Source organism: Onychomys torridus, chromosome 5, assembly GCF_903995425.1.
Source record: "Onychomys torridus chromosome 5, mOncTor1.1, whole genome shotgun sequence".
NCBI lineage: Eukaryota > Metazoa > Chordata > Mammalia > Rodentia > Cricetidae > Onychomys > Onychomys torridus.
The window spans coordinates 38,299,530-38,317,299 of NC_050447.1; the positions used below are offsets into that span (position 1 = coordinate 38,299,530).

Here is a 17,770-nt window from a genome sequence, read left to right on the forward strand (position 1 = left end):
GCAAACAGGAGCAATCACTTCTGCCTTTTATGGAAAATATTAAATACATGATATAGAGACTTAAAAAAAAAAAAAGGCCCTGGCTGGTTTACCATGGAAGCTGAGCTTGCGTAAGTGGAGGGATGTAGCCCATCACCAAACCAAAAGCAGGTGTTAACATTAGATGTGTGGAGCCTTAGGAGAGGGCTTATCCCCAGAGGGCATGGGATTCTGAATTGTAAAAGATTATAAATCCCCCATCCTTCCCACAGCCATGTTCACCTGCCCATAAATACGTGTTGGTTATGGACTGTGGAAAGGGCTGACTTCCCAGCCCTAATTTGCTGAAAAAGCAGAGACCACCATTAATGATGATCTTTTTTTAAAGATTAATTTTCATTTATGTGTATATGTCTAGGGTGGAGGGTTGCCTTCAGAGACCAGAGAAGGCATCAGATCCATGGATCTGGAGTTTCAAGTGGTGGCGAGCTGCCGGATCTGAGGTGCTGGGAACTGAACTCGTCTTCTGTGAGAGCTCAAACCTACGCTCTTGTGTAGGATTTCTTTATCTGTGAGACTCAGCTTATACTGAAGTTTTAATGGGAAATTTTTGGAGGGCTTGCTGTTAGCATCTTTGGAAGAAATGTATGGAAGCTTGTGTTAATTTTCTATTGCTAGGTTTTAAATTGCCATAAATCTAGTGGTTTAAAGCAATGCTAATTTATTATCTGTTTCTATGGATCAAGAATTTGGGCCTGACATGGCTGCTTTCTTCTTATAGAATCACAAAGGAGTAAAATAAGTATGTTAGCCGAGTGGCATTTCTCTTGGGAGGCTTGGCTAGGAAAAGGCCCTCAGCGAGGGTCCTCAGTTTACTGGCAGGTGTTCACTTTGCAGTGAAATTTCCTGTGTCACTTGCTATCAGCATGGACACCCTCAACTATTACAAGGCCACTGTAACTACCCTATTATGTGGTCATTCCTTCAGGTCTCTTGGGCTTGACATTTCCTTGCTAAGAGGTGTTCAGCCTCCTTTGGGCCCATTGAAGATGATCTTCCCATCTGAAGGTGAACTGATTTAGGACTTAGCTACTTCTACAAAGTCCCTTCCCAGGCGCATCAACATTAGCATTTAACTGAATAATGGAGAAGACAGCTGTGGCCCAGGAGATGGACATCTTGGGGCCCCATCTTAGAATTATCTCTACCACAGATCTCCACCCACTTCTTTCTGGCAAGAATATCCATAGGGCTAACAGTCTGTGGTAGCAGAGTAGAGGTAGCAGGTGGCAAGCTCACATCTCAAATCACAAACAAAATCCAAGAGTCTTTTGAAACTTCAAAGCCTGCCCCCAGTGACATACTTCCTCCAGCTAGGCCACACCTCCTAATCTTGCCAACAGCTGGGGACTAAGAGTTCAAATGCCCAAGACTTTGGTGGGGAGGGCATCTCATTGAAACCACCATAGGTGGCATGCCCCAAATCCAACACCTGGAGAGCAGTTGAGCAGCAGACTCAAGCCCATATCTGTTTCCCTCAGTGCCTTCCTTCCTAATCTATCTCCATCCATTATCATCTTACAGTATTGTGGTCTTGAAAAGGTCAGGCTGTATTCTCCACACTCTCCTGCTTGTCATTCATCCACCTTTTCTTTAATGCCACACAGCCTAGGCCCCCCACAAACAAAAGAGCACCCTGAAAGTCAAGTAGCAGAACCACAGACACAGCAGGGCAGTACAATCTGACTTACAGTGATGGCCCAGTACCTCAGCATCTGGCATTTTATTGTACCTTGCTCTTAGATTCTAGGATGTATTTTTCTGTCTGGTTTATGCCAGGCATTGATTAATAAGCTTCATCAAAAAGAAAACTCACTGATTCAGCCCTGGAAAGCTACGTAGGTCTCATTTCCAGAGCTTCCAACCTGTGTCAGCAGGAATCAAACAGAGAGGATATGCATCCATCGAAAACTGATGTCCCCTGACCTGAAATAGCACTCACCCTGGCCACAGCCTCACTTCATTGTGTACATAGGATTGGGCTGCACCACTGAGGGAGAACGCAGATAGTTAGAGTGAACAAAATGACTTTGACAGTACCCTCCCTGAAAGACACCGTGCTCTTTGATTTTTTTAAATGACATTGATTTACGTCTGCATTGGAAGCTGAGTCTCACAGATGAGCAAAACTATATAGAATGCTTTAAAGCTACAAACTGGGCAGAGAGGTCAGCAGAGTAGAATCTTCTCGCCCAGCACATTCCTATTGTCTTCCCTAGCTGCCTCTGTATATTTTCCTAATAGTAGAGGAGTGTGAAGTCTGTTTCTCCTATCAATAATAGTTTGTCTACATCCTGAAAACTGCATGTATAAGGAATACCTTTGTAATTATATGTGTGTGGGGAGTATAAGCGCACATTTGTATGTGAGGGTACACAGGCCCATATAATCACATGAAGGAACAAGACTATATCAGGGGCCCTGCTCTGTCACTCTCTACCTTATGTCCTTGAGGCAGGATCTCCCATTAACCCTGGAACTAGGCTGGTGGCCAGTGAGCCTTGCTGTGGGATGTTCTGTATGTCAAATGTGTTGCTCTGATTTGTTAATAAATAAAACACTGATTGGCCAGTAGCCAGGCAGGAAGTATAAGCGGGACATGCAGAGAAGAGAATTCTGGGAAGTGGAAGGCTGAGGCAGAGAGACACTGCCAGCTGCCGCCATGACAAGCAAGATGTAAGGTATAGGTAAGCCACAAGTCATGTGGCGAAGTATAGATTAATAGAAATGAGTTAATTTAAGATGGAAGAAGTAGATAGCAAGAAGCCTGCCATGGCCATGCAGTTTGTAAGCAATATGAGTCTCTGCATGTTTACTTGGTTGAGTCTGAGCGCCTGTGGGACTGCCCGGTAAGAGAGATTTGTCCTGACTCTGGGCCAGGCAGGAAAACTCTTACCTACAAAGAGAAAACTCTAGCTACAAATGGCACCCCACGTTGGGCTCCAGATATTGGGGAAATTATTAAGGCCACTCCATGTAGTTAAAAGGGAGGTTTATTTTGTGGGGTAACTTACAAGTGAAAGGATAGTTTACAGGGTCTGGGAAAGGTGTGGCGCAGTCCAGCGGTGTTCTCTGTGGTCTATCTCTAGCGTCTAGGGCCCAGGAACCAAGAGAGCCGCCGCATCTGGGTCCCCGGTCTTCAGGGTCCTCCCTTTGCCCCGCCTTGTAGGCATGACAGTTACTGAAGCCTCAATGGGGGTTGGAACCTCCAGATCAAAGCTGGAATGGCTACCCACTACAAAGCCCCAGAAATCCTCCTGTCTCCACCTGCTCCACAGCTGGGGTTACACACATGGGTGACCACACCAGCTTTTTACATGGGCTCTAGGGGTCTGAGCTCAGGGCCTCATGCTTGTATAGCAAAGCTTTTACCCACTGAGTCATCTCCTCAGACTAAGAAATGTGCAATTTTAAACAGCTCTATGTGAATGCTCTGGAAATGCAGGGACTTACAGCCCTTTCCATAGTTTAAACTCCACTAGGATGAGGTGAGAGTGAGTAATTAAGGGACAGAGGAATTCTGGAAAATAGTGAATCATGCAATGTTTTAGTACAAGTGTCCTTCAGATACAAACATACCATCTCTGTCCAGGTCCTAGTGCATCTAGAACAATCCTTAATGTTTGATTGTTTGCCTCTATTTCTGTGTCTCTAGAGATGTTCCTCATTCAGAGATCATGAGGAATGCTAAGATTTTTTTTTTACTTCCTACAGTTTCCATTAATGCCAACATGGAAGTAAATTTTCCTCAGCATCATTCATCTATATCCTCATTACACACAATTTGTAAATCTGAAAAATGTTTTCCTGGGATTCATTTAATTCATTTACATTTTAATATGCAATTTACTTGTTTTCCATGTAGGTTTGCAAAGCACAAGGAAATGTAACTAGCTTTCTGGTCTGTCTAATTGAGGATTTGTCCTCAATTTCCAATTGGGAAATGAACATTTGAGTTTAAATATTAGATTCTCCTTGTACAAATACCTGTGAGTCAGTTCCTCACAGTGGTTAGTGGGTCCCACTGACCAGATCTAGCCTCTTAATCTGTACTAGAAGTAAGTTAGATTTGGATTGTCACCCTGTGGGACAGTGCCTGGTGGCAGACACTTAACTTTTGCTCATGATCTGTATTTCTCATTTAGCACAACCCTATTCTAAACCCCTGGCAAGTTTCTCGGGACATTTCTGACTGACGAGCACCATTGTTTGTGAGTCTCATAGAGTCACCTGAATCTCTACATTCCTCCTTTTTATTTTGCTAGAAATACACCATGGAAATTAAGTGGAAGAAGAATAAATTTATTATTTTTTTTTTAGAATTTATCTACTTTTATTTTATGTGTATGAGTGTTTTACCTGCATGTATGTATGTGCACCATCTGTGTGTCTGGAGCCCATGGAGGCCAGAAGAGAGCATCAGATCCCCTGGTAACGGGGTTACATATGGTTGTGAGCTTCCTGTGGGTGCTGGGAATCAAACATGGGTCCTCTGGAAGAGCAGCATATGCTCTTTACCAATTCATCATCTCTCCAGTCCACAGAAGGATGATTTCAGACTGAAATAGTCTCCAAAGCCAGTGAGCTCAGAGTGGTTTTTTTTTTTCTTTTAAATACATTGTTTTCCTCCCTATGCTTGAGTGTCGAAAGCTTCTCCTGAGCCCATGACTGGGAAGCGGGGGAAGATTTTCAAGCAAATAATCACATTCTTATCTAGTTAGCTATGTCCCTATCCTGGAAGCTTCTAAACCATCTCCATGGCTTTTCTTTCTTTCTTTTTTTTTTTTTTTTGTAGCCTTTTCTCAGTGTGTTACTGGTAATAACTAAATATTTTATAGAAGCAGTATCTTCCCTGAAATAGAGTCAAGAGTTAAATGAGTGGAAATAGCTACTAGAACAGAGAGAAGATGCTTTTTTATTAATTTTGAAATAATTGCCTATACTTACAATTAGAGAGAGTATGTTAGGCTTTTTAATCAATAGTAATATAATTAGGAGCACACCACTTGTTAATTAGGTCTAATTTCACATTTGGAGGAAAAATACATTTGTCACACAGTTGGCGGATTCTAGCTTGCCCTCCTCTGGAGCAGCACCATGTTCCTTTAGATCTTCTGAGGACTTTCTCCCTAGCCTCCTCCTGACTTCCCTCAATGTCACATCAGCTCCTCAGGGGAAGAGAGTGTGCTTTGGGCATCTTTGGATTTCCCACAAAAACTAAGCATCAGCTCTGTGTGTGTGTGTGTGTGTGTGTGTGTGTGTGTGTGTGTGTGTGTGTGTATACATACACACACACACATATATAGATATAGATATATAGAGATATATATAGTACTTGATTAAAAATCCAAAAATCCTGTGCTTATCAGATTTGTAGATGACCAGGAGGAGTAGCCGATCTGTTGGATATCAGAATCATAATCTTAGCAGTTCTCCCAAAGACTGAAAACCTTACAGACATAAATATCAACTATTCAGTCCTAATTTTGAATTCCAAAATAAAGAATGAAATAGATTTGTTTAACAGCATACCATATTCAGCTGAAGAGAGAATTAGGGAACTGGAAGAAAACTGGAGAGAAGCCATCCAAAACAAATCAGAAAGTAGAAGAAGGGAATGTAGTCAAGAGGCTAAGAGACAGATCAGTTAGCTCTGCCTCTCTGTGACAAAGGGCTAAGGAAAGCACATTAAATGGAGAAAGGCTTACCTTTGCCTTGTGGTTTCAGAGATTTGGGCCATGACCACTTGGACCTTTGTCCCTGTGACTGAGAGCACATGGTAGAACAAACCAGCTCCGAGTATCCTCTTTAAGGCATGCCCTAGTGAGTGACCTCACTTCCTCTAACTAGGCCCCACCTTTTAAGTTTCCACTGCTTCCCAATAGTACCATCAACTGGATGCCAAGTCTTCAACACAGGAGCCTTCAGAGGACATTCCAGGACAAATATAATTGAGAGGTAATATTAGGAAGTTCTGAAATGCTAGGGATAAAGAATGAGGCAAAATATTTAAATAGACAATGATTGATAATTACCCCAAAATAAAAATATCAAACAAAAGACTCTAGAAAGAGATTAAATTCCAAACAGACTGCACTATAGACTTTCAAAGACAAGAGCAGAGTCTAAAAGTAGAAATAGATTACCATCAAAGAAGCAGAAATCATATTTTAATTATTATGTAGAGCAGGAGTCTCTTTTTTTATAATTGACATCTTAACCTAACTTTGACATCTGAGGTTTCCCTCTAAATCTGGGATGCAGGATTTGAAGGACTATTAAGTATAAGGGGTTTGTGAATTTACTCTGCATAACTCCAAGGAAGGACCAAAAACAATGTGTAGTGGGCCAAATGAGTCATATCTCTACGAAATACAAGGAAGAAACGTCTAATAATTTGATTTCTTATAACCTGAAGTAAATAAATTATCCTATATAAGAAGTTAACACACTAACATCAAAAAGAGTTTTAATAAAAGACTGATATACTCAACTTTTGGTTTACTTTTTGATTCAGGATCTTGCTATTCAGCTCAAGCTGGCCTTGAACTTGAGATTCCCCCTGCCTCCCATCCCCAAGTGCTGAGATTATAGGTATACACCACCATACCTGGCTTCATTTGTCAAGTATCTATTGAGTGTCTGCTATATATACTGTATTATACATGTAGTCTAGCCATGTACTATATCTTGCTATAGATACTTGGGATATATTTGTGGAAAAAAAAAAAAACAACCAAACACACAAACAAATGACAAACCCCCTCCTATGTAGAGCTTACATCCCACTGCAGGGTGGGGGGAGAGACAATAAATATGATAGGTAAATCATGTACTGTGTTAGAACACCATGAGTGCTAAGGAAAGAAAACCTAGACCAAGGTGAAAGTGGCCAGGAATGCTAAGCTGGGTTGGCCATTTCCAGAGCAATGGTTAGAAGAGGCATTAGCAGACACTGGCTTTGACCAAGACTTTGGGGAAGGAAAATCGGTGTGCCATGACTATCTAAGCCATCAATAAACTGATAGGTGTCACTTCCAACTCTGAATCAGCCTTGTAACGGATTTCAAAATGAGCTTAGGATTTTAGCTAATGGAATTCTTCTAATTATTATAGAAACACGGTAAAAGCCAGGATGACTTTCTGAAAAAAGGTGCTTATCTTTATTCTAATTCGACAAACTTCTCCTCTGAGAAGCATTTCTCTGAAAATTCCAGAAGGGATGCTGGTCCTTCTGTTGGCATCTCGGCATTGTGAGCTTAGAGCAGATAATTAGGGGAAGCTTGTTAGAGACCGAAGTTGTCATCGTAGGGAAGAGACACAATACATCTTCACAGAGCATTCCGAAGCTGAAGGGCGGCCTTGCTCTTCAGACTCGGGCCGCTTTTTGAAAAAGGAAGTCAACAAACATCCAGCTTCTTTGATTCTAAAAGGAGTAGAATGTTTGTCTCTGATGTTGAATTCTATAGTGCAGGCTGTTTGAAGCAGAAGACTCTGGCATAAGCAAGATGAACAGCCAAGAACATCTGCCCAGCTAACTTGTAGTCTTGTGTTGCAGGCAAAGAAGAAATCCCTTTGGACGGTCAAACCCAGTAAGGGCATGGTTCCTGCAGAAGATGACTTCCCACTGACCCTGACTGCCAACCTGGATGACATAGTGACATTCAAAGACACAGTCATCCTGGAGGTGGAGCACAGCAACACCTACCGGATCCCTATCCAGGCCACAGGGATTGGTTCCACCATCGTGTCCGACAAGCCCTTTGCTCCAGAACTCAACCTGGGAGCACATTTCAGGTAGGGGGATATCATGGATCAATTGTATAGACAGTTATACATGTCACAGTCTTAATTAAAGAGAACTAGCTCCCCCTCCCTCTCCTGTCCCACTCTCACTTTCTCCTTCCTTGATGAACATTTTCCAGTCACAGCTTGGTTACATTTGCAATGAGAAGACATTTCCAAGTCATCACCCTGTGCTCTAGTTTCCTTTCTGTTGCTTTGATAAAACACTCTGCGCAAAAACAACTTGGGGGAGGGTTTATTTCATCTGGCACTTCCCTTTCATGGTGCATCGTTTGAGAGAAGTCAGGACTCGAAACAGGAACTCGAAGGCAGGAACCATGGAGGAGTGCTGCTTGCTGGCCCCCAGACTCTGACCCTCTTGCTCAGCTAGTTTCCTCACACAGCTCAGGACCACCTGCTCAGGGAATAGTAACACCCACGGTGGGCTGGCTGGACCTTCTGACATCTATTACTGATCAAGACTATCCCCTAGAGACATGCCCACAGACCACCCTCATAAAGGTGATTACTTAATCAAGACGCTATTGTTTGTTTGTTTGTTTGTTTGTTTGTTTGTTTTCATATGATTCTAGGCTGTGTGATGCTAACCGGGACACTTGCTTACATTCTCTAGACTAGGTCCCCCCACTCTGGTGAAAGGGGTGGTGACTCCTTTATGATGGATTCAGAATTTCTGCATAATTTCTCCTCTGACTTCAATACACTTTGAATCCCTCTCCACAAATGTAGAAAATACTGACACAGCTTAGTGTAATCTAAGCAGTGCTTACCTCGAAAGGTAAGCCATTACAGATATATCAGGCATTGCAACGCTAGTGATTTTATGGATCATATTTTGTCTGTTGGCTTCCCCATCATAGCATCAGGGATTGAGCCACAGTTGTTTCCCCTGGCTGCCCAGAAAAAGCTAGAGCATCTGAATATTTCAGTAAAAGGCAATAGAGGGAGACCCCTGGTTCCACAGGGGCATTCTGCAGTTATCAGTAGTTGACTCCCACAGTTTGGCTGGTTTGTGCTGCTCAGGTACAGTCGTGGGAACACACCTCATGGCTGCTCCTCTGGCCTTCTGATCTAACAGTCCCTGAACCCAACTCACATGCATTATGTTCTGAGAAGTCCTTCCCACAATCCCACCCACCCCTTAGTTCTTAATTGGAAAAACCACAAGCAATAACAAAGTAAGTGACAACCCAGGGGTTGAACTGTGTGTTCTACACGTGTCCAGTTATATGTTTGTGAGTCAGGTAAATATAAAAACCTTTCTCTCTGTTTTATCTCTTGGCCAGAAGGAAAGGCATTTGTTGCGCTGTATGCTAATGCTTCTACTTAAACTTTTTTTTTTTTTTTTTTTTTTTGGTTTTTTGTTTGGTTTGGTTTGGTTTTGGTTTGTTTGCTTGCTTGGTGGTTTTTTGTTTTGTTTTGTTTTGTATTTTGAGATAGGGTTTCTCTGTATAACCCTGAGTGTCCTGGAAGTAAGTCTGTAGACCAGGCTAGCCTCAAACTCACAGAGATCCACCTGCTTCTGCCTCCTGAGTGCTGGGATTAAAGGTGTGCACCACCACCTCCTGGTCCATTTAAACTTCTTAAGTGCACACAAGCCTCATTGTAGAAAACAATAGTCTGCACACCATATTTAATCACTTGGGATTTTTCTGAATCTGTAAATAGTATCAAATGATCCCCTAAAAGGATATGCCAACCCTTGCCTGGAAATTTGAGGGCTAGCTAACAGTTTCTATGAATATATAAACCAACTGTAGTTAGCTATTAGTTCCCCCTCTTTCTAAACTCTGTTGTTCTCCTTATTAACATATAATCATGATGCCAACAATAACCAAAAGAATCGACAAAATCCATGACAGGTACACTGTCACCCACCTCCTGTTTCTATGAAGAAGGTTCTGTTGGCATGCAGCCAGCACATCTGGCTACTTTCACCCTAAGAAGGAGAGTTGGGTAGTTATGCCTGAGATCATGTGGTCCAAAAGTCTACCATGTTATCCTTCATCTCTTTACAGAGGAAGTTGGCCAAACCTTGAACTAAAGGAATGTCCATATGCCAGTCCTTCTGATCGCATAATTTGGGGCAAATCTCTTAGATATTTAGAGCTTTTCTCCATTCCCAAAGTGGAAATTAAAATGGCTCTGATGGATGGGTTTCTGTGATATTAAAATCATAATGTAAATAAGCAGTAAGGGCCCTATCTAGTTTATTTATACTATATATGTTTACTTTTTCTCCCCTAAACTTACCATTGGCCAGAAAGTTCAATTGCTGGCTAAAGATTATTCTGTTGAATATGCCCTGTGAGCACAAATATTTAGAGACGAAGGTTTTTCCCTGACAACTGAAAGTTATTTCTCCTGATTACCTATTTGATGTTACAACTTACTTGTGAGATACAATATCATTTCCCGAGGTCAAGCAAAAGGGATGAAATCTCAAAGCCTAATAAGTTTTTAAAAGAAAAGTAACTGTTGGCTGTTTGTTTTGTGTTGTTGCTGCTGCTGCTGCTATTTTTCAGAGAGGGTCTCACTAGGTGACCTTGGTTGACCTAGAACTCCCTGTGTAGACCAGCCTAACTTGAACTTATGGTGAGCCTCTTGCCCCAGCCTCTCACGCACTAGTATTACAGTCATGCAGTACCTTGCCTGTCCTGAGATGAGCTTTTTTTTTTTTCCTTGAAGACAAATATATTGATTAAGCCTATAAATTGAGGGCATGCACACAATTTTAACTTCTTTCAATATTCCTTAGAAATCCCAGCTCCTTCATAAAGAGCTAGGCAAATAAAGAGGCCTTTAAGAAGAACCCATAAATAGAGAAGGGATGAGTTAATGAAACAGGTACAGCTTGAAAGCGTGAAGAAAGGAGGGGACAGTCTGAGGAAAGTGTCTAGTCTAGTTGATGTTCCGACCAGCCCTCTGTCTTGTCAAGACTTAACTGGTGTGTGTTGTTCGCATTGACCTTCAAAGGAAACGCGCCATCACCAGACTTGTCTCCAGCAGGAGAAATGTATTCAGTGTGTTTCAAAGTGGGCCTCCCCTCCAGCTGGTATTATGCTTTCATTACCTTACCTCGGAGCCCTGGAATCACACTACTAGTTCTTAGTAGCATTGTGACCTAGACTCCCTGCATGGTTTTTTAAAGGAATGTTTTGTTGCTCACTCTATAGTACTTCCAAAGGAGTGAATCTCAAGGATGTAGGGCTGAACCCAATAGTCCTCTCTGAGCCTCTCAACGCCTGGTCTTCTTTTCCAGCCTGGACACCCACTACTACCGCTTCAAGCTGACTAACAAAGGACGACGGGTCCAGCAACTGTTCTGGATGAACGATGATTTCCACCCCGAGGAAAAGCAAAGTAAGAAGGAGCCGATGAAAAAGGGACCTATTGGTAGCTGTTGCCAGTTCCAGGTCTCCCAGGAACCCACAGATACAGGGAACCCCGTGTTTCAACTTCACCCCGTCAGGATGGAGCTGTACCCAGGCCAGACAATTAATGTGATCCTTGAAGGCTATTCTGCCATTCCCAGGGTAAGAGGAGAGCATGTTCAGAAGCTGTTTTTCTCCCAAATAAATCTCTGCTGTACTGTATCTGTTTCTTAGGAAGGTCCCTTGACATTTATCTCAACAGCTACACATAGCACTGAGTTACCATGGCAGCATTCCTTGCTTTCAAGATTCAGCTCTGCTCAGTTTTCTGTTTGTTTCTATAGCTACTGTAACCCCAACCTTAAAGGACCGTTTAAAGCCAGTTCTTATTACCACAATCAACACTGACCAGCCAGCAAGTCCCTGGTAGAAAAATGTCCAGCTTTCATTCCAAGAAAATTTTCCTATTAACATTTAGCAGTCTTTTCTATTTTTTTTCCTGAAAATAGCATACTTTTATAGATGCTCTGGGCTGCCTCTGTTATAACCACATCTCTGATTATTTTTGTAACCTTGCCTGACTAAATGATACCCCATTTAAAAACATCATCTTTGGAGTGGCTGAAAAGATAGCTCAGCAGTTCAAAGCATTGGCTGCTCTTGCAGAGGGTCTGTGTTCAGTTCCCAACGCTCACATGGCAGCTCACAGCCAGCTGTATAATTCTAGTTCCAGGAAATTCCACTCCCTCTTCTGGCCTCTTCAGTCACCTGGCATATATGTGGTATGCATATATACGTGCAGGCAAAACATTCTTACACATATAATTTTGTGTAGATAAAATAGCCATGTTAATCTCTAGCACTGGATTTCCTAGTTTTGTTCACATCAGTACCAGACACTCAGCTTAAAACACTTCAGCATACTGGCACTGTGTATCTGTTTATTACAGTCCCTTATGGAGTTTGGAAATCACCAAGCACAAAAAACAAAAACAACAACAACAACAAAAACCAAAACTTTGTTTAGTCACCCAGGAGTCTTTCCCATGCCCAAACACAGACTTTCTGAATGAGATAAGATGTTACTAGAGCTCCCGCTTAGGAGGCTTTTAGAGTAACACTGAATTCCCTCTTCATGTACTAAGAAGCAAGAAGAAATTGTCTCCCAGAGGTAAAGTGGAAATCTGGTCCATTTGCTAGCTTCTTTAGCTACAGATTCCACCTTATTTCTCTTACATCATTTCTTCACAAAGTATTTTCAGGTAGAATACGTCCTTCCTGCATAAAGGGAGCCTCTCAGTGGGGAGTCTTATATAATGTTTCCCTTTTCTCGTTATTTGGGGCATCAGCCAACTTTGATTGTATACGTGCCATGAGATAAACACTTCTAGGCATTAAGGATGCAAAGATGACTATAACATATGCCCTAATCTTAAAACACAGTCTGTAGTAGGAGCATATTTCTAATGTGGTTACCAAGAGTTAAGCGTGCTTTAAGGGACGTTAAATCTGGCCTACAAGGAAACTAAATACACCTGGAGCTTCAGTGAAAGCTTCCCTCTGTGGGCCTGCAAATCAGGAGAATGTTGAGTTCATTAACAGCCCAAACCTGAATGCTCATCAGTCCACTCTATTTATGGCATATATTTACTCTTGGGTCCTTTCTGCTTTATAAATCTCTGGCCTTCCTTGGTCCAAAGCCATATTATACTGTGAGGCCTTTAAGTTTTTTGGAGTATAGTTGTTTCAGAACTGCTGATGTATGTTGTGTGTAGAGAGTCAAAGAAAAGCTGGTGTGCCATGCCATCGTCGGAGCCCAGAAGGGAAAAAGCTTGCTGATGTCCGTGAACATCATCTGTGAATTTATAGCACCTCTCATCCACCTCTCCACCAGGCAGCTCATCTATCGACTGGAAAAGGTCAGTGAGGCTGTGCTGGGGAGGCCTGAGTGTTCTATCCAGAGACAACATGTCCATGCTTCCATTTTAGAAGCTAAACTAATGGGAATCCTGTTACTGCCCATCCCCAGGACAGTGTTGTTTTTCTTTTCAAGCTTCAGAGGCCAGTACACATTTAGCTAAAAATCTGAAAGTAAACCTATAGTTCTATGAACTGGACATCCAGAGTAAACACTACTGCAGAGAAAGGGTTGGAATAGAATCAGCAACAATTATAATAATTAGTAAGAATGACTACCGCCTACTGATTACTATTGCTAGGCATCCGTACTCGATTACCTACATGTCCAGGGGCCCTTCACAAACCTCACCATGGTAGGCTCCATTATCATTCTGTGATACACATAAGGATGCTGACACTGCCCCTAAGATTGCTATGGAATAAGTAATCAACTAAAACCAATTAGTCTGCGTGGTAGAGCATCTGTCTGAAGCTGGAGGCTGTACTGGTGTTGGAAATCTGGTGAGCCAGACAGAGAGTCAAAGCCAAGAGACTGGTTGAGGTTAAAGACGATACACAAGTTAGGGGAGTGTCATTGTTCCAATCCCAGGGATAAACAGGATAAGGGCAGCTCAGGAAGCGTGGCCTTAGCTGTCCGTGTACTCAGTCCAAGGCTGCTCCCTTGAGCAAGTGCCTCAAGCTGAGACTGACGTAAAGATAGAAGTTAGTCTAATGGCAAGAGAAAGGGAAAGAACTCCAGGCTGAGGACTTCTGTTGGGAAAAGACCTAGGGGGATCTGAACATTGAGAGGTGACCCCAGACAGAGAACATGCCAAGAATGACCAGAGCCACCCTGGAAAGGGATTATACCAAGAATGGTGAAGGTCTTTTGGAGATGGGCAGAGGCCAGATACATATGGCATGTGTGTTAGACATGTTCTGGACTTTAGGGTTCATTCTGGAAAGCTGTTAAAGGACTTCGAAAGTGGAGACAGATGTGGTCTGGTTTATGATTAGAATAACTCGTCAGAGTGCTGGTTGCTAAGCAGAATGTTTATTCAGACTGCTCATGTGCAAGATACTGTCTGATGCTAGGAATCCAGCCGTGAGGCCAGCCCTTCCCTGGGGAAGCTCATAGCCTACTGGAGAGACCAAAAATTGACTAAGCCATTGTCCCATGATCTAGCGCTGTGACAGGTAAGTGTGAGTGTGGCCGTGCCTGACAAGTCACAGGTGGGTCAACTGGGGTTCTCGTCATCACCTCAGAGTTTGCAGGAGAGTACTCAGAACCATTTATTCTGGAAGTAGATTCCATCAGACTTGGTTCAGTAAATCTGTTGAGAACCCCATGGACAAGGTGCTTTGGTAGGATATGAATAAAGGAACTTTACAAAGTCCAAGGGGCCAGGGAGACATCCAAGTTCAATTCAAAATGAGTTTTTGAATGCCTGCCACGTACTGGGCACCTACAGTGGATACAGAGGAGAGAAGAGTCTGGCTTCACCAGCTTGCAGGCCTCGTGGGTAGTGATGAAGTTGAGTCAGGGTTTGAGTGGAAGCAGAGCTAGCTGTGAAGCTGACAAACTCCATGACACACTGAACACGGTCATGCTTTGGGAGTTCCTGGGAAGTTTCACTGATGTTCTCAGACCTTTCATTGTAAGCAATCAGGAGAGATATTTATCGGCAAACAGCTGCACTGAATTTGGTGGCTTCATATTTTCCCTGAAAACAGAATTTAGCAAGGATTTACTGAAATCGGTTCTGTGCAAGACATTACATGTTAACTATGCAGCGTAGTTTCTTATTCAGTTTTTCTAAGCCTGTAAGCACACACAGCATATGCCGACAGGGTGCCTTTTGTCTTCTATCCTCTGACCTTTGACAGAAGCAAGGTAACAGATTCTTGCTTCAATGCCTGTTGTTAGAGTTGATCACTAAATTAAAACATGCAAAATTCTGAATGCGGTAATAATTTCTCATTGGATTAAGAAGTGGATTGGGGTCAATGAAATGGTTCATTGTCATTACCAGGTAAAGGTACTTGCCACCAAGCCTGATGACCCAAGTTCAATCCCCCCAGGACCCACATAGTGGAAGGACATACCAGCTCTTGCAAGGTGGCCTCTGATCTTCCTGCTAGTTGCTTCTGCCCTTCTTTCTCCTCAAATTCAGAAGCTTGAATTCTCCCCCACCATGTTTCCCATTGCTCATCTCCTGCCCATCATTAGAATTTATCAGAGACGATGAAGAAATATATCCACATTACCTGGCATGCACAAGAGACCTGTGAGGGCTTGGCATTCAGACTGAATTGTCCAGCACATAACTGCTCTGCCTCCTGCTGTTGGCCTAGGGCAGTATGTGTCATATGGTACCTTATAATATAAAGATATAAACCCTGTCATTCAGTCAACTCCTTGCTATTTGTATTGTTCATGCACTCTGGAGATGAAACAGCATCTCTGTGGGACTGGAAAGGTCAGCTGAAACTTTTCAGCCTCCTCGCTTCATGAAGTTCCAGATGCAGATTCTGTCTACTGATATTTGGGAGACAAACAACCCAGAAAGAAGGGGTCATTTTAAAATAGATTGGTTTCTCCAGACTTCAGCTCCTTCTCATCACTAACCTCTGAATGGCCTCTTGCCAAAACCAACCAAGTGTGGCTTCTTCACTGTCAAGCCATCTGCAGTGACACAGCAGCCTTCAGGGAAGGTCACTGTGTGGACGGTTCTCTGGGAAGCCTCCACAAACTGATAGTGCAGAGGGGGTCAGTGTCTGTGTCCCCTTCGTAGAGAGAACCAAAGGCTGGCATCATATGACAAATACCAGACCAGACTTCTGACACAACCTTGGCAGTCCATGGGAGCTGATGGAGGCAGGCAGGGCTTGGGAAGACCAAGAGCCGTGGTGCGGGGAAGATGATGCTGTAAGAACAGCTGGAAGACTCAGCCAGATCAAAATGTGAAAGTCGGGGTGGGGTGATAAAATTAGAATGAGGAGAAAAAGCAAGTCAAAATGTGGAGACTGTTTTTAAGGGCTACATTTTTTTTAAAAGAACCCCCAAATTATCATAGTTCTCACCTTAGAGGCTATAGGTTGAGGCTTCTGGTTACCTCCTCCTGATGCTAAAGTACCCCTTTTTAGATCACACCAAGATGAATGTAAACCCCAACATTAGCGTGAGGAAAACCCAGCCTAAGCAAAAGCATCTCACTCAAGAACCATGCCACACAGTGGTGGCGCACACCTTTAATCCCAGCACTCGGGAGGCAGAGGCAGGTGGATCTCTGTGAGTTCAAGGCCAGCCTGGTCTATAGAGCGAGATCCAGGAAAGGCGCAAAGCTACAGAGAGAAACCCTGTCTCGGAAAACAAACAAACAAAAAATTCAAATAAATAAATAAATAAAAATTTTAAAAAAAGAACCATTCCATCCCTTTCTCTACTTGAGAAATGCAGTCCAGCAGGTCTCACAGAGATAGACAGCTTCAGCCTCACCTCTTCTGCTATTGGGGAAATTTACAGGGGAGATGTATGGTATTTGCCAATGTAGCAACATAAGCATGTCTGTAAAGTGAATATTTTAAACTGAAGGGGGAAAATCACATAAGAGCTAAATGTTTTCTCTGTTGTAACAATTCCTCAAGTCTTTCTCAAGCTAGCACAGATTTATTAAACTTTGTTCCATAGCAGTATGTGCCACAGTGTGGCAGTGTGTGCAGTATGGCAGTTGTGTGTGCAGTGTGTGCAATGCACATAGTGTGGCAGTCTGTGCAGTGTGTGCATCATGGCAGTGTGTGTAGTGTGCACATTGTGGCAGTGTGTCTAGTATGTGCAGTGTATGTAGTGTGGCAGTATGTGCAGTATGGCAGTGTGTGTAGTATGTGCAGTGTATGTAGTGTGGCAGTGACAGTTTGCTCTAGTAGCTGGGTTTCTGTTGGGTTTGGGGGAGTTGTTTTGTTTTGTTTTGTTTTAAACTAAGCACTAAGGGCCTCTCTTAAATCTACTCTCTGTTTTCTGGGTTATGTAAGTTCATGTTTCAGAATCCTAACACACTTCATTCCACTTCATTTCTGTAAACCTCTACCAGGGGAAATAAATGTCTCTGTGAAGGGAGGGGTGCTAAGGTTTTTGTTCAGAACTAATGAGACCTGTAACTCGGGGCTTACTGTACTTACTGTGGCTTGCCTTTATTTCTTCTTTTTCCATTTCTTCTTGTGCAGAAGCCCAACACCATTCTGGAACCTGATTACCAGTCCTTGACTATAAAGAACATCACTACCTTGCCTGTAAACATGCTGCTTACAACAACTGGACCCTTCTTCATGTGTGAGACTGATAAATCCCTGCTGCCCGCAACTCCTAAGGTAACTTAGCAGGGAGCGTGTGTGTGTGTGTGTGTGTGTGTGTGTGTGTGTGTGTGTGTGTGTGTGTGTGTGAAAAGGAAGAGAATAAAAATATACTGCCTAATTTCAGTCCAGAAAAAAAATACAAAATGACCCAAGAAACCAATAAGAAAATGAATACAGAAAATTGCAAATAAGCAATAACTTCAACTCTCAGTCAGTGGGAAGACTCATGCATGGCATAAGACCTTCCAGCCCAGCACGATAACCTACTCACTCCTGCCCTTCATAATGAAGTTAATCTA

General features: G+C 42.8%; 1 protein-coding gene across 1 annotated transcript in view; it reads left to right on the top strand.

Annotated features, from left to right (window-relative positions):
* Hydin (HYDIN axonemal central pair apparatus protein) overlaps positions 1-17,770 on the top strand; it is a 350,853-nt gene that overhangs the window by 175,190 nt on the left and 157,893 nt on the right. Inside the window, 4 exon segments of the mRNA XM_036188859.1 lie at positions 7,598-7,836; positions 11,108-11,381; positions 12,995-13,138; positions 17,343-17,486. Of these exon segments, the coding sequence (XP_036044752.1) occupies positions 7,598-7,836; positions 11,108-11,381; positions 12,995-13,138; positions 17,343-17,486 (801 nt within the window).